General features: G+C 36.7%; 1 protein-coding gene across 2 annotated transcripts; it reads left to right on the forward strand.

Annotated features, from left to right (window-relative positions):
* Nucleotides 1-6450: 6450 nt before the first annotated feature.
* On the forward strand, nt 6451-23987 carry LOC308703101 (Fc receptor-like protein 5). Of its 2 annotated transcripts, XM_081386370.1 has the most exons (22): nt 6473-6525; nt 6675-6731; nt 6896-6979; nt 7081-7122; nt 7394-7657; nt 7898-8173; nt 8349-8639; nt 8942-9196; nt 9539-9814; nt 11126-11416; nt 11715-11969; nt 12312-12587; nt 13009-13263; nt 13374-13664; nt 15038-15292; nt 17342-17608; nt 17784-17885; nt 18144-18200; nt 19558-19611; nt 19849-19917; nt 22408-22455; nt 22616-23987. In XM_081386370.1, the coding sequence occupies exons 3-22, from the start codon at nt 6949-6951 to the stop codon at nt 22621-22623; spliced, it is 3663 nt and encodes a 1220-aa protein (XP_081242496.1). In that variant the 5' UTR covers nt 6473-6525; nt 6675-6731; nt 6896-6948; the 3' UTR covers nt 22624-23987. The 2 variants fall into 2 exon arrangements, with proteins under 2 accessions (XP_081242495.1, XP_081242496.1); XM_081386369.1 differs by lacking the exon at nt 6675-6731 and having other exon boundaries at nt 6451-6525.
* The last annotated feature ends 1146 nt before the right edge of the window (nt 23988-25133 follow it).

Raw genomic sequence — 25133 nt, forward strand, 5'->3', positions numbered from 1 at the left:
TTTACATGGAGTTATATGGAGTATAACAGCATAATAAAGTGTGTGTGTGTGTGTGTGTGTGTGTGTGTGTGTGTGTGTGTGTGTGTGTGTGTGTGTGTGTGTGTGTGTGTGTGTGTGAACTCACCTTGATGCGTCTGAGAAAATCAAAATATGCACCTCAGCTCTCAGAACTGCATGGAGTAAACAAAAACAAAGTAAGTGTATTTATGCATCTGCTGCCTTTTGATGGTGAGAAATGCAGACTAAACAAAAACAAAGCAAGTGGATTTAAACGCGTGCATGCAAGCCTGCTGGTCATTTGATGGTGAGAAGAGCAGCAAGCAACATGAGAAAGGGCTTGACTTGTAGTGAAGTTTTAGAGATGATTATGCAGCCTGACCCTTCCAGCGAGCTGCAGGATGTTTCGTCTTCTCCCTCTGACACCACAGACTCAGGAGAGTCAGATCCTGATTGGATGTGGCACCCTCATCATCCTCTCTAGCTTCCACTGAAGGCGAGGAGGATTCGGAGGATCCTGGATCTGGGTGGATTGGGAGAAACGGCAAAGTGTGGTTTTCCACCAACGCGGAGACAACTCCCTTTCTTCAGCCTGCCAGAGGCGTGACTCCAGGGCCGACGCGCTATGCCTTCGCAAGGGTCCAGAACATGGATTCCGTGTTCAATCTGTTTTTTACGGAGGAGATGATTGACCTCATTGTCAGCATGACTTGCGTCAACACATACATGTTTGTACAGTCATACAAACATGTATGACTATGCCTTGTGATGGCATAGCGCGTCGGCCCTGGAGTCACGCCACTGGCAGGCTGAAGAAAGAGAGTTGTCTCCGCGTTAGTGGAAAACCACACTTCGCCGTTTCTCCTGAATTTTTTTTAAAACATAATATTTTTGAGCAGGACTGAGGTTGATTAATAGATTAATGCAAAAAAATTTGAAAAAAATATTTATCTGATACATTTTTACAGCAGTTTAAAGTAGTGGCTGTTTTCAGCCACAAACATAACGAAAGGATGTAAATTCTAACAATGCACAAGGGTTATAATAAATATTCAGCTATTGTAAAGAGATTTTTTTTCTGAAAAAACTTTTATTCTGGGTTTTAAATATAGTTGGAACAAGAGGTATGCCTGTCAATTGTTGAATTTTGTTTTGGGACAAGAAAAACTGGCAATATATACTAGTAGGAAAAAGAAAATAGAGCAAAAGCCTTGCCAAAGTATCATTGAGGTTTTTTCAATGCTGGTTAAATCAAGAGTGGTGATTGATTTTACATTTTATAAAACTATGGAAGACTTTACTACTTTTGAGATGATTTGGTGTAGTAATGGAGCATTGTGTGTTGTTTCTGAAGAAGAGTTAGTTTTTTCTTTGTAACGTCCCCCCCTCTTTTGTGAGGCTTGGTTGTATTTGTTATTGTGTGTTGCTTTAAGGTGTGTTGATTAGTTTTTTTTTTTTTTTCTGTTGTTAAAGTTGTGTGAATTATTGTGAATAAAGGTTTTTTCAAAATTCAATTCTCTCTCTCTCTCTCTCTCTCTCTCTCTCTCTCTCTCTCTCTCTCTCTCTCTCTCTCTCTCTCTCTCTCTCTCTCTCTCTCTCTCTCTCTCTCCTGTTGTTGCCTCATGTTTCCTGGTTAAATAAAATAAGTAATACATAAAAACCACAAGACCCAACCGGAAAACAGTCATTATATATATATATATATATATATATATATATGTTTCATCGAAATTATTGCTAGGGACAAATCAGTACAGCAATACTATTTTCTGATTGGCTGTTCTGTAGCTATAATTTTTTATTTGATCAACTAGTGTGTGGCAGGGCCTTCTGAACTCTATGGGGAACTCACTTGATTCCTTTATTAGCAGCGCAACTTGGTGGGCGTTATCCTGGAAATTTCTCTGCGTGAGAAATACAAGGTGTGGCGTGTGAGTGGGTTGAAATGTGTGTCTCGAGACTTGAGAGCCCTATTGTGAGAGTATTTAAACGGTAATGTGTTAAAAATATGTGTGAAATGGTCAAGTTTGATGGATGACTTCCTGATGTTGGTTGTGACTACATTTCATTGCATTTCAACACATTGTATTTTGTCTGCAGCCTAAGATCGAGTAAATCTGAGAGCTGGATCACTCCTCCATAGGCTTCTAAGGCATTATAACTTGCTGGCCCAGAAAATGTATTAAAGACATCGTTAATATAGTCCAAGTGACTACGGTGGCTCAATCTTAAGTTTATAAAGCGACGAGAATACTTTTTGTGCGCCAAAAAAAAAAAAAAAAAAAACGACTTTATTCCACTATTCATTTCCTTCTCTCTGGGCCTCGAGTTTTTTCACGTAGTATCTTTATATGTAGCTTCTGTGTTGTACGTCACACACATCACACACATGACCAGCGTCGGCCAATAGTGAGTCTACGTGTGACGTACAACACAGACGCGCTGCGCAGTTATACTACGTGAAAAAACTCGAGGCCCAGAGAGAAGGAAATGAATAGTGGAATAAAGTCGTTATTTTGGGGGGGGGGGGGGTTTGCGCACAAAAAGTATTCTTGTCGCTTTATAAACTTAAGATTGAGCCACTGTAGTCACTTGGACTATATTAACAATGTCTTTAATACATTTTCTGGGCCAGCAAGTTATAATGTCTTAGAAGCCTATGGAGAAGTGATCCAGCTCCCAGATTTAATCAAAAATATCTTAATTTGTGTTCCGAAGATGAACAAAGGTCTTACGGGGTTGGAACAACATGAGGGTGAGTAATTACTGACAGAATTTTCATTTTTGGGTGAACTAACCCTTTAAGGTGTTTATCCGGGAAAGGAATGGCAAGCGAGCATTTTTTGTGCTGACTATGATTAATTTGAGTTGTTTTAAAGCATGTACAATGTGTGGGTGTGAGTACTGGATGGGTACAGAGATATGTTGATGACAATTTGCTTTTCTCTTTTATCAGATGTGACAATCCAAGATAGGAAATAAGATGTGCACAAAAAATACATTAGATTGAAATGCATAACATCTTAAAAATGTAAATTACATTGTATGTGCAAAAATATACTTGGGTGCATCTCACAAAAGGGTGTCGCTGGCTTTATTTTCCCACTAAAAGTTCTCATTACATTCAGATTATAATACAATAATACAGTCTATGATATTATCTATAGTTTTAAATATATTAATATATAAATAAATGTATAAGATATAAATATTATTTACTGCTTTTTAATATAGTACAAAATAATAAAATAAAAAAATATAAGGGAAAAAAATAAAATAAAATATTATTATTATTATTATTATTATTATTATTATTATTATTGTAGTAATTATGGTCACACTGCAAAAAAAACTTGATCATAAAAACAACAACTATACTTGTTTTTTCCACCATGGACATGCAGTTACACTCTGCAAGATAACTCAAATAACTCTGAAAAGCTGATGTGCATCAAAAGCTTGTCTTTTATGTAGTAACTCATTTTGAATGCACACTATGCCTCCAGGAACGGTTTGCTGTTTTTTTTTTGCTGTTTGTTAAAACAAATTGATGGAGGAACCCACGTAAAACAACCTGACGAAACATTATTGTAGACTTTGTGCGTCTAACATCCCTATCAGAGAGTCTCTGACATGTGCTGGCTGCTGTTTCCCGCTGTGAGACTCCAATACATGGAGGAGGCTGCAAACTGTGAGAATGTAGCCGCTTCAACTCAAAGAGGCCAGAGTGACTGTTAGTGGTTGTGTGGGCTAAGAATAAAACTGCGATCTGGCAGAGAGCAGAGAGCGGAAAACAATGCATCATGACTTCTGACAATTGCCTCACACTGCCGGACAGACGTCAAGTTGACACCTCAAGTTTGGTTTCCAAGCACTGAAAGATTACTTTGTTGAATGCACAAGCAACACCTAAAACCTAATAACTGTAAGAGTTACCAAGAAAAATAACAAGTTCATACCATCTTTTTAATGTAACATCAAACTTTTACCATCTTAAAGTCACCATCAAATAAAAATTGACAATTCACAGTTATGAAATATTGCCGTATTTATTATAAATATTTTTTTTATTCATGTGCCCATGTAATCTTTAATTAAAGTAACCTCCCTCTTGCAGCATCTCTTCTCAACATCTCTTCTCTTCTCTGATGATGTGTTTACTGGCGTGAGGGCGGGGCAACCTGTCGCTCACATGAGATCCACCAATAGCAAACCACAACCATCCAAACTATTCCACATGGACAAAATCAAGTCCCGCCCTTCATTTTGTCTTGTTCAAGAAGCCATTTCACTTATTATCACAACTCGTCCAGAGCTGTTGAGCTCGATAAAGCCCAATATCTTTCATACTGATTTAAAATATAGCATTCTATGCAGAATCAAAATGAGTCGATCCATTTTCTGGTCTGAAAATGACTCACACTGATGACACATACACATATGATCATCTCTGTGCTTTCGTGTCTCTGGACCGGAGGTGCGGTGGTTCGCGTGACACTAACATGAAGGCTTCACTCGCCCCATTGGAAAGCATATTTACACTATCTGAATCGTTCCCTATCCCCTATATAGTGCTCTATGTACAATTCACCAATTTTGATTTCATTGGGACTTTAAAACTGCATAGTAAGTAAAATATTTGCAATTTAAATCTCCCAGCATACAATCATCAATTTGTAACTAACTGAAATACCAACTGGATTTTTCAATGCTAGTTACTGTGGGTACTTTTAAGAATTGGAGAAATACTTGTATAGAAATGCTTGGAATGGAGTTTCCTGGTACTGACACACTTTCTTCTCTCTTTCTCCTGTTGTAGATGTTTACAGTGGTGCAGGAGGACGAGCTGAAGTGTGCACAATAATAGAGGCTCAGACTCGCTTCTGTGATTCATTCTTTTAACAAAATACAAGAAACAGTAACAGTAAGCAATAACCTGTTAGTGTTACGTAAAATATGTATTTTTAGTTTTATATTTCTTGCATGCATTCAAGTGTCACTTTAGTTGTCTGAACCTGTTTATTCATGATTAAATCCCTCGTTGTAATTGAGAGTGTTTCCAATAAAATAATAAACCCACATATCTTATTGCAATATTAAATAATAATCTATAAATTATAATTAAAACATATTGTGCTTTTTTATTTTCTTATTGGATATAGTGCTGCAGTGAACAAAGAAAAAAAAATGCTATTGTATGTCAAATTTTATTTAAAGGTCCCAGGTTTGCACCGGATGCTGTCACCATTAGTCTGTTTCTGATAACAGCAGGATGGTTGATTTAGAAACAGAGGCATGAAGGGTTTTAAATATATGACTTGTGGTCTTATCTGCTAGGTCAAAGGTTTTACATAGATTGAACAAGCTTTAACTGGAACTGTGGGGGTGGGGTGGGGTCTACAATAATAGGGTCTACGAATTATCACACCTTTAGTATGGTGGGGGAAGTTGTAATCTTCTGATTACTCAGTTTGAATGTCTCATTTTTGGGTTTTAGTCACATAGTCAACGAAGGGATAAAAGAAGATTGTAAATGTTGCTCTTTCTCTTATTTTCCTATCAGTCCCTTTTTTTGGGGCACTGTTTCTTTGCCTTCTCTTTTCTTTGTCTTTTTCTCCCTACACTTTCTCTCTCTCTCTCTTTTGGTTTGGTATTAACATTAATGTGCTACCTATTGCAATACAATACTGCCACACTATAGCAACACTCTCCAACATATTTTGCTATTGTAACTGTGCTTATTTCTGTCATTGGTATAAGTAAAGTGGGTGTTAATAGACAAGAAATGTTCCATATTGCTGATAATGTTTCTTTAGTCGATGAGCAGTCCTGCAACCCAAAAACCACCCTTATACATTTTATTGTCGGGCTGTTTTTGGAGAAAACACTTTGGGTTTGTTGCAGTCCCACCTCTAGCAGAACTGTTAAAAACTTTGCTTACAGGATGTTGGTTCACCACATGCCAGATCAGGAGGCTGGGCTGAATATGACTTAGAGAGAAAATGACTTCCCACCTTTAACTGTTTTAAAACAGTCCGATATAACAACTTCTGTCGGATATAATAACTGTCAATACTTATTTTTTGCTTGAAACTTAAGAAATATGCTGTAGAAAGACATTGTATTTGTGTTGTAAATATGCGGAAAGTGCACATCCAGCTGCAGTACACTTCAGTCCATCATTTTTTTAAATACATATGAGAAAAATATGAATCTCTCTGTGAACCCAAGTATCATATTCTTTAAACGTTCCTCAAGTCCTTCCCCTCTCTCTTTTGTTGATGCGTGCACATTTTAAAGAGGTACTAATCAGGTTCCTCTTTTTCAAACTAAAAGTATTTAATTGCTACAAATATTTGTTTGTGATTTTTGAAACCATTTTGATTGCATGTCATAATCCAGCAGGGCTATGAAGGAAAAAAGGAAGTTCAGATAACACTGCATTCATCAATATTTTTGAACAATAGTGCAAACCACACCCACAATGCTTAAAACAGAAACCAGAACCATAACTGAACTTCAGAACTGGTAAGTGTTAATAATTTAAAAATATAATATAATCTTAAATTGACCACAGGTGCATTCTAGAGGTTAAAAATGCCTTCATGTAAAATAAAAAGGTTTTCATGATTGTACAAAATCATGTATCTACAAATCGTTTTTGTTATATACTGCAGGCTCTCTATCTGCCTCTCAGACAACACACAAGGCTTGGATAAGCACACCCTTGCAAGGTTCACTGAACATTGTTTTATTACAAGTAAAAAAGGAAATAGGTTATTCAAAATATCAAACATTTGATAAGCTTTATAGGTGAAATGGAAGTAGACAAGACGTCACGATTTCCTGTCAGGTTTCCATCAAAAGTGGTTATAACAGGAAGCTTTTCTTGTTGCAGAGACTCACGCAAGATCTGTGTTCACTGAGGCTTTACTTTGACTGCAGCTGCAAATGGAAACATTTAAAATCATCCTTTTGACAGGTAAAGTACCTTTATTAATATTAATTATATTTGAAACCAATAAAACTAGTAAATCACAATACTGTAACCTAGTGTTTCTCTGAATCTATTTGAAATTATAGTGGCAGTCTGTGTGCAAGTAACGTCTCAAGAGACCACTGGAGGTAAGATTTATATATATATATATATATATATATATATATATATATATATATATATATATATATATATATATATAAGTTATAATATATAATATATATATATATATAATATATATATATATATATATATATATATAAAACACAAGTTGTTTCTGGTTTGTTATATGAACTTTTAAAGACTATATTATTTAACTGTTTTATTTTTGAGTTACACAACTGTATAATAAAGTGTTGGTATTCAGCCACTCTAACCTAAGGATTATTCATCTGCTAGACCCTCCGATTCAGATTCCCAAGCCCAACATTTCTCAGAATCCAACTCACAAGGTGCTGTACAGCACAGAGACAGTCACTCTGCACTGTAATGTCTCTATAAGAGCGTCTGAGTTACAATACGACTGGTACAAGAACTCTGCTGATCTCGAAACTGACCACCAGTCCAGCATCAGTGTGACAGATGATGGAATTTATCAATGCAAGGCAAAAAGTGGATCTTCTGAGTCTGAAAAAAGTGATGGTCACACCGTAACTCTACAAGGTGAATGGATATCATAATCTAGAATATATATTCAGTAACTGTATTTTGGTTACACTTTATTTCGATAGTTCACTTTAGACATTCTATTAGTTAGTAGTACTACTAGTAGTAACTATAAGTAACTTTGCTACTGCATGTCAACTAGCAGTCATTAGAGTATTAGTAGACTGTTGGTTAGTGTTGTGTTTTAGAGTTTGGGTTAGTAGAATAAGTTTGGTTTGTTTTCGTCTCTCCCTTTAGTTCTGCCTGTAGCACAAGTCCAGTCAGACTGGACAGAAGCGTTTCCTGATGAAAAGGTGTCTTTGCAGTGTGTGATTCCTGGATCCGAAACCTGGATCTATATGTGGTTCAGGGACTCAAAAACAATAGTCTCCAGTGATGAAACAAGCATCAAAGACAACACTCTCACTCTCTCAGTGAAGTCCAGTCATGGAGGGGTGTATACGTGTCAAGCTGAGCTGAAGGACAGGACGGTGAAAACAGCAGAAAGCAAAGCACATTCGTTAACAGTTCATGGTAAGTTTTGTCACAGAAAAACCTGTCAGTTGAGCTAAAAGCAGAATGTCCTGACTAAATAATATTGTTATATTTATATTTATAATTATATCATTTTACTTAGTTAAATTGTGAAATACAGCCATTTTAAGAGAAGTCCAGTTCTCTTACATTATTGTGGTGTTTGTATTTGCAGAGCTGCCTCAACCAAAACTGTCAATAGAGTCTGAATGGAAAACATTTTACCCAAATGAAAAAGTGATTCTGAAGTGTTCAATTGATGGAGATTCAAATGAATGGGGCTATGAATGGTTTAGAAAGGGAGATCAGCTTTCAGGTGATGGGGACATTGCCATTTCTGGAAACACACTCTCAATGCGCTCAGCAAAAGCGAGTGACTCAGGACAGTATACCTGCAGAGGAAAACATCTGAAGAGAACGTTAGTCACTACAGGACAAACAGGAGCTTTGCAACTTGATATTCAAGGTAAACTACTTAAGATATTTTATGATTAATAGATATGAACGAAATTGACAGGCACCCAAAAGAGTTTAACGAAGAAGCTGTTTATATTTTAAGCTGTTTTTCACTTGCATTGGCTTGTATCAGTGTTCATGTCAGCATATGCAGTTCCCTGTCTACTCTTCTTGACAGTGGCCAGACACTATTAGCAGTTTGAGTCAGTTCATTTAGTATTGGATTATAAATAATAGTAATCATATGCAACTCAAAGTATTTATTGCTTGAAGAGAGTTCATTATTACTAATTCTACCCCTGTGATTCTTAGATAACACACCAAAACCAGACATCAGGAAAGATCAGTGGTTTGAGCCCTTCTACACTGGGGAGAAAATCCAGCTTGGTTGCAATATGCCTGGTGATGGTTGGAAGTATGACTGGTATAAAGCCTCAAAACCCTTGATCACAGATCCAACCTTCACTATCAACTCAGCATCTCCCTCTGACACTGGTGTCTATCACTGCAAAGCAAAGAGAGGAGACTTCTCAGTGGATAGTGAGACTCTACAAGTGCGAGTTGAAGGTGAGTCCATAATGTACCTCTTTATAGTCATTTCTATTGTGGAATATTCTTCCTATTGTTCATTCATTGAGTTTACAATGCCTCAGTAAAGTTCCCAGGAAATGTACGGACTGATTAAATGTAGACCCGCTTTGGAAGCGTCCGCCAAATGTGCAAATTTAAATGAAATTACATAGAGTCAAGAGAGTTAAATAGGTATTTTAGACTAATTGATTTCATAAAAAAGAAACTGTTAAGCTATACCAAAATTAACTTTGACGCGCTTTAGACTTGGTGCTAGCATTAAGCCCTGTATGAACACATTCAAGTTACAGTTTGGTTTGTTTTCGTCTCTCCCTTTAGTTCTGCCTGTAGCACAAGTCCAGTCAGACTGGACAGAAGCGTTTCCTGATGAAAAGGTGTCTTTGCAGTGTGTGATTCCTGGATCCGAAACCTGGATCTATATGTGGTTCAAGGACTCAAAAACAATAGTCTCCAGTGATGAAACAAGCATCAAAGACAACACTCTCACTCTCTCAGTGAAGTCCAGTCATGGAGGGGTGTATACGTGTCAAGCTGAGCTGAAGGACAGGACGGTGAAAACAGCAGAAAGCAAAGCACATTCGTTAACAGTTCATGGTAAGTTTTGTCACAGAAAAACCTGTCAGTTTAGCTAAAAGCAGAATGTTCTGACTAAATTATATTAAGTTATATTTATAATTATATTATTTTACTTAGTTAAATTGTAAAATACAGCCGTTTTTAAAATGTCTTATTTCAGAACACAGCTCTTTATTTTTGCATAATTCATAACCTCATGCTTATTTTATAATGTCAACATTGTATATCTTGTAAATAAAGGATAATTATAAAACATAATATACATTATATGTAAAAAAAACAATTACGGATTATTTTATAAAAAAAAATATTATTATTTTCTGAGTTACAGAAAAAGCATAATGCTTTTATACATCAAAGCATAATACAATGTCAAAAAAATAAATAAATAAAAGTCCAGGGTAGGGTTGCACCAGCCGTTCATAAGTTCTTTCTTAAATTGGAACGTAAAGTCCACACTAGAGGCTTAGTAACTACTAGCTAGTTTGTAACTAACTCTGAACTTTATTCCGTTGCACCATTTGTTCGTAAGGCAGAACGTAGCTAGTAGGTCGTAAGCTCTCCGTAAAGTAATGCGTAGTCGCATAATATGACGTTTAGCCTCGATGATCCAATAACAGCCTTCAAATACGTGAGCAGAAGTTGTGTTGAAATGCTGTGAATTTCAGTTTATCCTTCATTCTTTTGCCTCACGTTACTAACGGTAAAAATAAGTTTCCATTAAATAGATACTTGATCATGAATAGCAAGAAAGTGAAAATAGAAAGTGTTTTTATATGTAGGAATAACATTCAGAAACTGTATTTGAAATGAAATGAATAAGGATCAATAAATAAATATTGATACAAAAAACATAAGAAATTACGTTTATTGATTATGACTGATATTTGACATGCACATGGACCGATGCACACAGCGACGTGCTGTTTAGGATGGGTTCGTGTTAAAGATAGCCGCTAACAAAGTAATCTTTTCACATAATGTTCTCTCTCTTAAAATGTAAGCGAGTGTAAATGTCAGCATAATCATATATCTCTAAAGAATTGAAGTCTGTCAGGTAAAAGAAGAGCTTATTGATGCATTTCAGTCTGTCTGATATTTTATTCCATCTGTTACTCCTGATCGGAGGCTGCCGTAAATATTTAGTCTATACGTAGAGTTACGTTTCAACTAAGTTTAATGGTGCAATGCAAAAATATTTAGAAGTGCGTAAGTCATAACTTAGTGTCCATTTACGTCAAAACTAGGCTAAGTTATAACTTACACACAGCTGGTGCAACCGGCCCCAGTTCTCTTACATTATTGTGGTGTTTGTATTTGCATTTGCAGAGCTGCCTCAACCAAAACTGTCAATAGAGTCTGAATGGAAAACATTTTACCCAAATGAAAAAGTGACTCTGAAGTGTTCAATTGATGGAGATTCAAATGAATGGGGCTATGAATGGTTTAGAAACAGAGCTGAGCTTTCAGGTGATGAGGACATTTCCTTTTCTGGAAACACACTCTCAATCCGCTCAGCAAAAGCGAGTGACTCAGCACAGTATACCTGCAGAGGAAAACATCTGAAGAGAACGTTAGTCACTACAGGACAAACAGGAGCTTTGCAACTTGATATTCAAGGTAAACTACTTAAGATATTTTATGATTAATAGATATGAACTAAATTGACAGGCACCCAAAAGAGTTTAACGAAGAAGCTGTTTATATTTTATGCTGATTTTCATTTGCATTGGCTCATGTGTTCATGTCAGCATATGCAGTTCCCTGTCTACTCTTCTTGACAGTGGCCAGACACTATTAGCAGTTTGAGTCAGTTCATTTAGTATTGGATTATAAATAATAGTAATCATATGCAACTCAAAGTATTTATTGCTTGAAGAGAGTTCATTATTACTAATTCTACCCCTGTGATTCTTAGATAACACACCAAAACCAGACATAAGGAAAGATCAGTGGTTTGAGCCCTTCTACACTGGGGAGAAAATCCAGCTTGGTTGCAATATGCCTGGTGATGGTTGGAAGTATGACTGGTATAAAGCCTCAAAACGCTTGATCACAGATCCAACCTTCACTATCAACACAGCATCTCTCTCTGACACTGGTGTCTATCACTGCAAAGCAAAGAGAGGAGACTTCTCAGTGGATAGTGAGACTCTACAAGTGCGAGTTGAAGGTGAGTCCATAATGTACCTCTTTATAGTCATTTCTATTGTGGAATATTCTTCCCATTGTTCATTCATTGAGTTTACAATGCCTCAGTAAAGTTCCCAGGAAATGTACGGACTGATTAAATGTAGACCCGCTTTGGAAGCGTCCGCCAAATGTGTAAATTTAAATGAAATTACATAGAGTCAAGAGAGTTAAATAGGTATTTTAGACTAATTGATTTCATAAAAAAGAAACTGTTAAGCTATACCAAAATTAACTTTGATGCGCTTTAGACTTGGTGCTAGCATTAGGCTCTGTATGAACACATTCAAGTTACAGTTTGGTTTGTTTTCGTCTCTCCCTTTAGTTCTGCCTGTAGCACAAGTCCAGTCAGACTGGACAGAAGCGTTTCCTGATGAAAAGGTGTCTTTGCAGTGTGTGATTCCTGGATCCGAAACCTGGATCTATATGTGGTTCAAGGACTCAAAAACAATAGTCTCCAGTGATGAAACAAGCATCAAAGACAACACTCTCACTCTCTCAGTGAAGTCCAGTCATGGAGGGGTGTATACGTGTCAAGCTGAGCTGAAGGACAGGACGGTGAAAACAGCAGAAAGCAAAGCACATTCGTTAACAGTTCATGGTAAGTTTTGTCACAGAAAAACCTGTCAGTTGAGCTAAAAGCAGAATGTCCTGACTAAATTAATATCTGTTACATTGTGAAATACAGCCATTTTCATAATGTCTTATTTCAGAACACAGCTCTTTATTTTTGCATAATAATTTATATCCTCATGCTTTTTATATAATGTCAACATACTGTATATATCTTGCAATTATGCGAGTTTTGGTGCTGTTTATTGCCAGCCTCAATTTAGGAAAATTTCCAAGGGGCTTTAATTAAAATGATAATAAATGCATAAATATACATTTATGTTTTAGTCTTTAAAGTATTTTATAGTTATAAAGGATATAAAATATAATATACATTATATTCTATGCATTAAAACAATTATGTATTATTTTATAAATAAATAATTATTATCTTTTTCATAATTCTAAAGGATCAAAGCCAACAGTCGTTCTGAAGCAAGATCCATCATTCCCAGAGATCTACACTGGGGAACAAGTCAATCTCACTTGTAGCATAGAACAGAAGACATCAAACTGGGAATATAAGTGGCAAAAAGATTCAGTGCAAGTGAACAGTCACACTTACACTATCTCAAGTGCTACACTCGATCGAAACGGGGAATACACTTGTACCATATCAAGGAGAGAGATGAAATTAGCAAAATCCACAAAACTGAAAATAAGAGGTAAGATTAATCTGTTTTATACATCAAAGCATAATACAATATGTAAAAAAATAAAATAAAAAAAGTCCAGTTCTCTTACATTATTGTGGTGTTTGTATTTGCATTTGCAGAGCCGCCTCGACCAAAACTGTCAATAGAGTCTGAATGGAAAACATTTTACCCAAATGAAAAAGTGATTCTGAAGTGTTCAATTGATGGAGATTCAAATGAATGGGGCTATGAATGGTCTAAAGATGGAAATAAGCTTTCAGGTGATGGGGAAATTTCCTTTTCTGGAAACACACTCTCAATGCGCTCAGCAAAAGCGAGTCATTCAGGACAGTATACCTGCAGAGGAAAACATCTGAAGAGAAAGCCAGTGACTACAGGACAATCAGAAGCTCGGAAACTTGATATTCAAGGTAAAACTACTTAAGATTTTTTATGATTAATAGATATGAATGAAATCGACAGGCACCCAAAAGAGTTTAACGAAGAAGCTGTTTATATTTTAGGATGTTTTTGCATTGGCCTGTATCAGTATACAGTGGTTCATATTTGCTGTTTCCTGTCTACTCTAGACAACAGGTTTCAGAGGTCAGACACTATTAGCAGTTTCCAAATTTGTCAGTAGAATCTCAATGGAAATCATGGTTTTCAGGATCGTATACTTGAAGAGAAAAAAAACATAGAAATAAAAATGTAAAAGACATAAATTAACTAAATTCAGATAGTGACAGTCAGGTCCCTTAAAGAGGTCAATGAGGATTTTGTTCTGCTTTCTGTTCACTCAAACAATTATTTAGGTCTATGGATTACACAGTTTCAACACAAACTAACACACTTAATGTGATGCATATTTGTCAGTTATACATGAGTGAAACAAGAAATAATGAGATTTGTGCAATAGTTCTAATCAACCAAATGTTTAAAATACATAACCAGGTTTATATATTTATCAGTGATTCTTGCTTGTTCCAAATCCATATTCGAACCCTGTTTATACTCATGACATTTATTTTTATACGATTTATACATTTAACAGATTTAGGTTGATTATAAAGAATTTTAATTAAAGGGATAGTTCACCCAAACATGAAAATTCTGTCATTAATTACTCACCCTCATGTCGTTCCAAACCCGTAGTTCATTTCGTCAAGTTAGTAAAGACATCATTAAAATAATCCATGTGACTCCAGTGGTTCCAGTGACTCAATGCGAGTGTTTTGTTTGCAAAAAAAAAAAAAAAAAACATAATTTACCATTTTATTTACAAAATATTAATCCCCAGCATGTGTTCACACTAGAGCCTGCTCTTGTCAACATAAGCATTTGTCGTAGTGAACGCTTGCACCGCTTCATAAAATTGAGGTTAAATTGAGTAATATTGATTACTTTAATGATGTGTTCACTAACTTTCTGGACCTTGAATGTGGTAGTTGCATAGCTGTCAATGGAGGGACAAAAATATAAAATCAAAATATATCTTAATTTGTGTTCTGAAGATGAATGAAAGTCTTACGGGTTTGGAACAACATGAGGGTGAGTAAATGATGACAGAATTTAATTTTTTGTATGAACTATCCCTTTATTACATGTATTTTAAACAAATAAACTTCTTTACTGTTGCGCCTTTGTATTTTAGAGGGGAAAGTGAATTTCAGTTGGAAATTGAAATTGGAAATTGAGTTCATATTCTCAGATCACCTAGAATAACAAACATATGGTACTCAAGGCAGTTATTATTTGAAGGTGGTCTATTATTTATTTTTTATTTAACCTCTGTTGTTCCTAGATAACACACCAAATCCACACATCAGGAAAGATCAGTGGTTTGATTTCTTCTACACTGGGGAGAAAATCCAGCTTGGTTGTAATATGACTGGTGATGGATGGAAGTATGACTGGTATAAAGACTTAAAACCCTTGATCACACATCCAAATCACACCATCAACACAGCATCTCTCTCTGACACTGGTGTCTATCACTGCAAAGCAAAGAGAGGAGACTTCTCAGTGGATAGTGAGACTCTACAATTGCGAGTTGAAGGTGAGTTAGTCTCTTGTGCCCATATAAACTGCCTCTTGTGGCCATTTATTTTATAGAATATAACCATGGCAAAGCACTCAATGAAATGAAAATATGAAGTTAGTGACAGTTCAACCCAAAATGTGAAAATTCTATCAGCATTTACTCACCCTCATGTTGTTCCTCTATGACTTTATTTCTTTTGTGGAACAAAGAAGATATTTTGAAGAATGTACTTATTTTTGTCCATACTATGAAAGTCAATGCGGTCTAATGTTGTTTTGGACCCCACTGACTTTCAAAATATCTTATTTTATGTTCCACAGAAGAAAGAAAGGTTTGGATGGTGAGTTAATGAGGACATAATCTTCATTTATGGGTGAACTATCTCTTTAAGTGTAGTTTACTGCATGATGTGCTTTGAACATATATGATATGAATTAAGTATTGATTTCACAAGTAAGTGCATTTTAGATAAAGTAATTACTAAAACTAATATCACTGCTGTTTACGTCCATCCTCGAGCTCATGTTAAGCTATAGCCATGGCAAAGCTACATGATGCCATCTGTAAGAAAAACACCCAGAGAGCATTTTTATTAAGCCTCTCATCGGCAGAACAAAACCACGGATCAAGAGGTTTCTCACACACATCTTCAACCTGTTGTTACAGCAAGCCACTGTTCCCACCTGTCTAAAAACTGCAATTGCTCTCATACCCTGTGATTATGAAATGCTTTGAGAGACTGTTTTTGTCCCACATTAAAGCATATATCCCTCCTGACCTCTACAAACACCAGTTCGCATATAGGTTTAAAAGATCCACAGACGACGCTATTTTAATTCCACTGCTCGCAGCTCTTACACACTTGGAAAACCCCAACAATTACATCAGGATGGTGTTTTTGGATTACAGTTCTGCTTTTAAAACCACCAATCCAATAAAACTGGTCAATAAACTGCAAACACCGGGTCTGGGAGCCCTTCTCTGCCACTGGATTAAAAACTTTCTCACTAATAGACTCCAGCACGTCAGGTTTGGCCACCAGTGCTCTTCCACCATCACTCTCAGCACCGGGGTCCCCCAAGGCTGTGTTCTCACTCCACCACTCTACTCTCGGTTCACACACGACTACACCTCCTCCCACTATTCCAATACCCTCGTTAAATTTGCAGACAAAACAACCGTAGTGGGACTCATAACCTGCAATAATGAAACTGCCTTCAGAGAGGAGTTCCAGACATTACCTACAAGGACAATGACCTCATCCTAAACACACACACACACACACACACACACACACACAAAAAAATCATAATAGACTTCAGGAGAAGCAAAAAACATCCCACAATGGTCTGTGTATCAATGGAAAGGATGTGGAGAGAGTCTCAAGTTTCGGGGAGTGTACATTACTGAGGAAGCCACCTGCATCATTAAGAAAGCCCAGCAGAGACTGTTCGTCCTGAGGACTCTGAGATGCATCAGGCTTCCCAAGAGACTGCTGATCAGCTTTGACCACTGCACAATAGAAAGTATTCTAACATATTGCTGTACTGTGTGGTATTCCAGCTGCACTGCTGCGGACAAAAAAAGACCTGTGGCGGGTTGTGAAGACAACTGAAAGGACTGTCAGTTCCCCCCTCCCAATCCTGTGTGACATCCATTAAAACAATCTCCTCACACGGGCCACAAACATCCAGCAGGACCCCTCACACCCCGGAACCCCTTTTTTTTTTACCAATCTTCCCTCATGCAGACTGAGAACTGCTTTTTTCCCAGAGCTGTTACCACATCAATACCACCAACACCCAGCCCCCTATACACATGCACACAACAAACACACAACACACATTTACGCAGATAAAGCTGTAACTATAGGGCTCAATACAAAAACAGTCTTAATGTGGCTTCATGTAAAAATGGACCAATGACCTCTGTGCAATAGCTTTTGCGTTTCATTTCCCCCCTATATTTTTATATTTCAATATTTTTTAGAGTTTTTTTTATTTATAATATGACATATATTTTATAACAAAGTATTTATAAATTAATATTTTGTTTTGTTCTAAGCTCGTCCACCTGCAGTTCTGAGTCTGGAGACTGAATTGAGCGACATCATGTCTGGGAATATCCTGACCCTCAGATGTAACGTCTCAGACGGCAAACAGTGGAGCTACGCCTGGTTCGAGAACGGACAGAGGCTCAATGGGTCGTCAGATATGTTCAAAGTGACAGCAACTGAAGAAACTATTAAAAGTGAATTCAAGTGCAAGGGAATAAGGACAGAGAGACCACTGTACTCTGCTCTGAGTGAGGGCTTCACAGCCAATAATATTAGTGAGTAATGTGAATATTTATTTTTAAACTTCTTTCATACAATGTATAGATGTGAATGATTCGTGGATTGGAACAATGTTAAGATATCATCAAGATTTTCAAGATCATACATTTAGATTCAAAATGAGATTAATTTTCAAAATTGATTAATTTTTCATTTTCCTCCTTTTTATAGTATTAAAAAGAAAGATTCTGCTGGCCATCTCAGGATGTCTTGTCTGCTGTATTGTAATCCTGATCATTGGATGCCTCGTTCTAAAATTCACCCGTAAACCAGGTACAACATTACATGGTTGAGTATATAGTGCTCATAGTACATAGTGTATAATATAGAGTTTCCTTTGTGTCTTTTTAAGGAAACTCCATAGTATAAGTGTGTAGTGTATAGGGCATCATTTAGAATGAAATTTGCTTTTATTTGATCAGCAAAACAGTAAAAACTGTAACATCTAGCTTCTCTGTTTTTAATTATATTAGTAACATTTTGCATCTAATAACTTCTGACAAAACTTTTGTTTCTTATCATTATCTTTAGAGAAAAAAGAAACAGTACAAGAGGACTTGTTTTTCTCAATGGCAGGCTCCAAGAACCGTAAGTTATGGGTACCAAATGGCCCCACAACTATATTAATACCATTAATTTTTGGTCCCTAAATCATTGTGTCTATGGACAGTCACCATAAAACATGAAAACATAATGGGTAATTTAACATAATTTTCTGTGATGGGTAGGTTTATTGGTAGAGTTAGTGTAAATTAATATAATATACAGTTTGTTCAGTATAAAAACCAAAATGTCTATGGAAAGTCCCCATAAAACATCTCGGGTTAAAACTGTAACCCTTGTTCCCTGAGAAGGGAACACGACTCGGTGTGCAAGCATCTAAAGCACATGTGAAACTAGTCATTGGTGCTGCGTCATGACGTAACGTGACGTAGCATGCACCTGCTGAATGTTATAAAAGTATGCCGGCACACAATAAAGTTAGCTTCTGATAGGTGGAAGTAAGTTGCTCTCAGGCATACGGAGGTGTGACAAGGACACGCAGCATCTCGTTCCCTTCTCAGGAAACAAAGGTTACAGTCGTAACCCGAGACGTTCCCTTTTGAGGGAACTCGGACTGCGTCATGTGGCAACACTTTGGGGAATGAAATACCTATTAGGCCACACCGACTAATGCCTGTCCTAGTGTGAAACTGTCTAGGCTCTGTGCCCGGTATAGAAGGAAGGCACAGACTGGAAAATCTCAAAAGTATGCAGGGTAGCCCAGCCCGCAGCATCACATATTCCTTGCAGGGAAACCCCCGAGAGAAGGGCCTTAGAAGATGCCATGCTTCCAGTAGAATGAGTCCTTATGGCCAGAGGTGAAGGCATACCACGCACCCGGTAGGCCAAGGAAATTGCCTGAAAAATCCAGTTACTGGTTGTTGTTTTTTTGCACTATGCACTAACAATTGGCCTGACTTCCTCCATCGAGAAGACCTCTGAACATAAACCTCTAAAGCTCGCACAGCGCTGAGGAAATGAAGTCTTTCTTGTTCCGCCGACACATGCGGTGGAAGGCCTGCAAGAATGCACACTCCTTTTGAGCTGCTTATCACTCGCCATTTTCACTTCTTATTTTTCACTTTTATATATATACTCCTGACTGTTGGATGCACAACTCCAAATAGACAGACAGTTTCAACATAGAGCACTTGCTGAAGAACAGAAGCTAACTCTGTTGTGTGCCGGTGACTTTTATAACTTCCGCATTGTGATGTACCGTCTTGAAGAGGCACCAATCAAGCTTGGATTAGTTTCACAATTGCTTCAGACACTTGCACACCGAGGGCGTTCCCCAAAGTGTCCTCATTCAATGCAACGCGAGTTCCCTCAAAAGGTGTGTGTGTGCGTGTGTGAAATGTATCCACATTTACATTTTTATGGGTCTTTAATTACTCTGCAGAAACGGCTTCACCCTTGGAGGAGTACATGGACAACAGTCCCACAGAGATGGAAGGTATGTGCCTTTAACTGTGTTTGGCTGACATTACAATCAAAAACAGTCATGTACTCAGTCACTTTAACAAATGGTACTATTTCATGTCCCAACCCTTTGTGATAATATTATATGAAAAACTATTAGTGACTCAACAAGTAAAGTTTTCTGCCATTTTGCATGAGTTTGCTTGTATTGCCAGAATTATGATTTTGGATTTTTAAACTAAATAACCACACTCTCTCCAATATCATTCAGAATGTGAGGAAAAAGAAGAACTGATCACTGATCGTGTTTCAGAAGATAATGTGGATGCTGTGATCAAAGGTAAGACATATCAACTAATGTCTATCATATAATAACATAATATAACATAAATCAATCATTTCAATTTTAGTACACTATAAATAATTTAGGTGACCTTAAAAGTGAAAAAAAAAATTATTGTTTAAGTTAAACATTTTAAGTTCTGTTGGCATAGTAATGTTGATCATTACATTAACTTAATATTGTGTGTAATTTAAACTTTTCAATCAAATTGTCCATAACTCAAAAATATTGATGCAAACTTCTGCATTAATGTGTTGTTGTTGAGCCAACACATTATTTTTAGAGTGTCCATTACACTCTTAAAGTGCCCCTATTATGCTATTTTAAAGTTTCCTAATATTAATTTGGAGTCTCCTACAACAGGTTAACATTCATCAAAGGTAAAAAAAAAAAGATTAATTTCCTCATAATATACATTTGCACATCACCGCATTTTTCAATGATTCTCAAACGACTCGTCAGGTGAATCAATCTCTCTAAATCCCGCCTTTCCGCAAACTACTCTGCTCTGATTGGCCAGACAGCTCAGTCTGTTGTGATTGGTTTACCGCGTATAGCGCGCACATTGAAAACAAAAACGCCCATTGCCATAACAACGTCAGCTCTGCTTGTCCTGAGGCTTCCTACACCGTAAACTAAAGACAGTAACGAACAATGACGTCGATTTTACCATATCAATGCGAGCGCGAGTCCGATGATGAAACACTGGAAGAACTAGTTATATGAACCCGAACCTCCATCGCAAGGACGACTCGAGCAGGACTCAGTGTTTCTCAGTGATACACTACTCAGTCTGAGGTACATTATGAGATGTTGCAACTGTAATTCCTCACCATCAGCATTAACAAGTGCATGTCCATCAACAAACTGATTATTTTACTTGTACTAATTTATTTACTGAGTATTTTTGTAATATATTGTGGTGAACACGTGGAAACTGTATCAATAACAGTGCATGTATGCAATGTACACATTAGCCGAGCTCTAGCGTGAATGACTAATGTGAATGACTGATGTAACATAAGCGTTGGTAAAACAACCTGGTGAAACAACCTCTAATACAATCATAGAGCAAATCTTGCTCCATGATTAATCTTTCCTCAAAGTAGTGAGAACGACAGACAATCTGCATTAATAGACACAGTTATAGGTAATAGTGGGCCACAAACTGATTAGCAGAAGTATTTAAGACAGTGATAACGTGAGTTAGCCAGTTAGCAGGAGACCTACACAATATAAAACTCAAAACTATGTATTGAACACCATCTTTCAAGAGCAAGCGGTTTGCGAATCCTGCATTGAACTCCGAGATTTGAGAAGCAGTCGTCAGTGAAATAAAGGGAACACAGCAAAAGTTTAGGATTACAGTATACTGCTGTGATATCGAGGTAAAGATGAATTTTAACCACTGATTCTTCACATGCTCGTCCTTGGGCAGTGAAAAAAATCTGGCTTTACCTTCACATTGTAGAGCACACCGTCTTCTCAACATGATGCTGTCAAGTATCCACAGGAATCAGCTGCCGGTTTGAGGTTCAAGTTTTCCCTGGTGTCTGCTCGCGCGATAAGTGGGCGGGCAATATGCTAATGTATCGTCTTGACATCACAACGAAACGGCTTATGACTCATTTGAAAAACAATTAATTTCATTGACTCAGAGTCGACTCTTACTTTTGAAAGACAATAACTTTATATGTGACCCTGGATCACAAAACCAGTCACATGTCGCACGGGTATATTTGTGGCAATAGCCAACAATACATTGTACGGGTCAAAATTATCGATTTTTCTTTTATGCCAAAGATCATTAGGCTTTTAAGTAAAGATCATGTTCCATGAAGATATTTTGTAAATTTCCTACCTTAAATATATAAAACATTTATTTTTGTGAGAGAATGCAGCAGAATCGCGAACATAAATGGACAGGCGATTTTCTCAATGTTTCGATTTTTTGGGACCCTCAAATTCCAGATATTCAAATAGTTGTATCTCGGCCAAATATTTTCCTATCCTAACAAACCATACATAAATGGAAAGCTTATTTATTCAGCTTCCGGGTGATGTATGAATAAAAATATAAATTTACCCATGTGACTGGTTTTGTGGTTCAGGGTCACATATACGGTGCACTTTCAGATTTAAAACTTTGCCGGATGTTTTCATTCACTTAGAGCTATATGTTACACACTACATGAAAGGTCATTTTCAAAAATCCATAATAGGGGCAAATAAATAAATATTCACAGAGACAAAGAATTACTAGTGATTACATCTTAAAAGAGCTTGCACTATAAAGAACCTTCAGTGCAGTGAAAAGGTTCCACTGATGTTTAAAAGTTCTTCATGGAACCATCAATGTCAATAAAGAACCCTTATTTTTAAGAGTGTATACAAAATACAGGAGTATAATAATGTTTCTGAGGAATAATTGCACAATCTCAGAAATCAGTTCTCACAAATGACTCTCACATTATTGTTCTCTTGAAGATGAAGACTCTCCAGTGGCAGAAGCTAATGGCCTGACATCATTTAAAGGTAGAGTTAAATTACACTATTTCAAAGCCTTTTTGTGCTTTTTTTTAACTGGGTCAAAAGTCATAGATGAACAATTTCAGACACTAGATAAACAAATTCAAGTATGATAAACCCATAAAAACCTGATTCTGAACTTATTGTCATGTTTCTGCCTCTCCAGGACTTTGAACCATTATGTCAGCAATCAACATGACAATGGAGTTTCTATATTTGCACTGAGGCAGCTAAATGACATATGCTTGTATTAAAAAGATTGCATTAGCACAGCACTTTGTCTAGTAGCAGCTGCACTTTTGTATACTTTTAAAGGCTGAAAACCAGCTTGTGTACAGCTTGAGAAAATGTAGAATTGAACTGCAGTGTTGTGGAGACCGCATACTTCCTTAAATGAAGACAGTGATTGTAGGGGGAGACGAATAACGGACAGAAATGACAATTATTAAGAAATCAAAGTTATATCTGTACCTAGTTTGATTTATTTGTTACTTGTGAATACAAATATTACAACACGACACAAATTGATTGTAATACATCTAATGGATTATTTTGTTGAAGTGTATTTTTTGTATTTTCATACTGAATATAACAAAATATTTTTTCTACTGTATGAGTGTTATCTGCTTAAAAATATGTAGTTTATGCACATTTCATTTGAGATTGTTTTTGTGTGTGCGTGTGTTTTGTGTTTTTAGTGTGTTGGTTCTGAATTTTTACATTAAAATAAACATGTAAGACTAACACAAAGTTAGACTTTCATTTGATCATCCAACTGGTTTTCAAAAGCCAAATACACTCATTTTCTGCGTACTAAACTATGCGAATTGTATATAATAATACTACCCAAACGCATTCACAATCTAATTACAACATCGTGCAGTTACAGAAATAATAATAAAATTCAAAAATCCTTTGAATTATTGCGAGGAAATGTTTTTCTGTTAAAAAAACTAAATTGAAATAATGAGTCAATACATCATCAATCGTTTTGTCTTATCCTGATTCATTATGGTATGCCATTATGGTAAGTGTTTATATTTTAAACATGATGTGATGATTTTCGTTGGAAAGTGCGTACATACGACATTCGCCCGTGCATGTATCCTTATCTATAAATAGATCAAAGTTGCTCCAGTGTTCTGTAATATTCAGTTCTTGTGGAAACTGTAGTGGGTGGAGTAAACATGAATATTCATGAATTGTCCCCTATTGTGGGCGTGTCCTTTAGACAACGCGCCAACAAGTGGAACGGAAAATATTAGTGCAAGCAAGCTGTGGATTATTTCAAAAAGGTAATGAAGTTTCAATGTTAATCATTAACTGCAACAGTTCACATTTTCCAAACAATGCATAATTTGTGTAGTAAGATAAATCTTCAGAGCTGTTTGCATGATTGACAGACATTCAACATAGATGCTCTAGTCTAGGCTAATGCAGTTGTTTTGTCTTTGATGTGATGTATTTGACTTACTTTTCATTTGTGAGGCTTTACATTTTATTTGAATAGTTATACCTGAAATAAACCTCTGCAAATGTATCTTTTCCCTGATAAAATGTATATAAGCTAACCTGGTGTGAATATACTGTCAATCTTAATTTGTTTATTCTGTATGCGAGAGAGAGAGAGAGAGAGAGAGAGAGCGAGATTAACCGAATGATAACTATAGGCTACTAATCAAACTATTTAAATAAAATGTAAAGCAAACGCAACAGAACAAGAATCTGATTTGCTTAGCTTTTCGAAGATGTGAGAACTAAGGGATTTGAAATGTTGTGGAATTTGAAGTTGGTGTAAATGGTGTTTTATTACGCAGTAAGGAATTTTATTTAACAGATAAAACGCCATATGTACCTATCATGTAGACTGAAGACTGTTGCAAAAATAAATAGATTTATTAAACAGAAATTTTACAACAAACATGAACACGAACAACTGAGAGTGAACAGGGAGGTACCAAACTGAATGACAAGCAGCAGTGAGAATAGTGTCCATAGAAACAAATGAGTGGTGGAAACAAAGACAAAGAAACACATAGTGAAAACAAAATTAAGTCCATTAAAATGAAACTATCCGAACAGAACCATGACATTATGCCCCATCCTGGAAGGCGCGACCTTGCTCCGTAACTGAAGGGTAGATGGTGGGGGCTTTGGATGCGGATGAGGAGATGGTGCAGGGCTGGAAAAACAGGTAAACAGACTGGGAGATGACGATGACCAGGGAGGAGCAGATGGGATGAATGGCCTGATGGATGAGACCCACAGCTCTGATGGGATGACACCCCAAGGTGGAGTCGACAGTGGGAGGAGCCATGGTGTAAAGGTGACCGCCGACATCCGGAGTTATCTAATTGTGAAGGGTCATTTCATTATAATGGAATTTATTTTCAAGGAAATATTGTGTCTATTAAGGAGTAAAGACACAGTAACGTCTTCATCTATTCAGCTTGAGATCATTTCCATCTAAACTGGTTATATCTCTTAAGCCTAGTAGTGAACAGTGTTGCCAATGTCTCCTGCAACATCTCCTGGCTTGGGACAAAGTCCATTAAAAAAAAAACCCTAACCCTAACCCTTCTTAGGCCGTGGCAAAAGCAAAATATGCTACTGAGATTCTTCTAGCACATTCTGTTCTGCAGTTTAGATTTTACATTGTTCATTTGTAAAAAAAATAAATAAAC

The sequence above is a fragment of the Scardinius erythrophthalmus genome (genome assembly GCF_964197995.2).
Source record: "Scardinius erythrophthalmus genome assembly, chromosome: 15".
Classification (NCBI taxonomy): Eukaryota; Metazoa; Chordata; class Actinopteri; order Cypriniformes; family Leuciscidae; genus Scardinius; species Scardinius erythrophthalmus.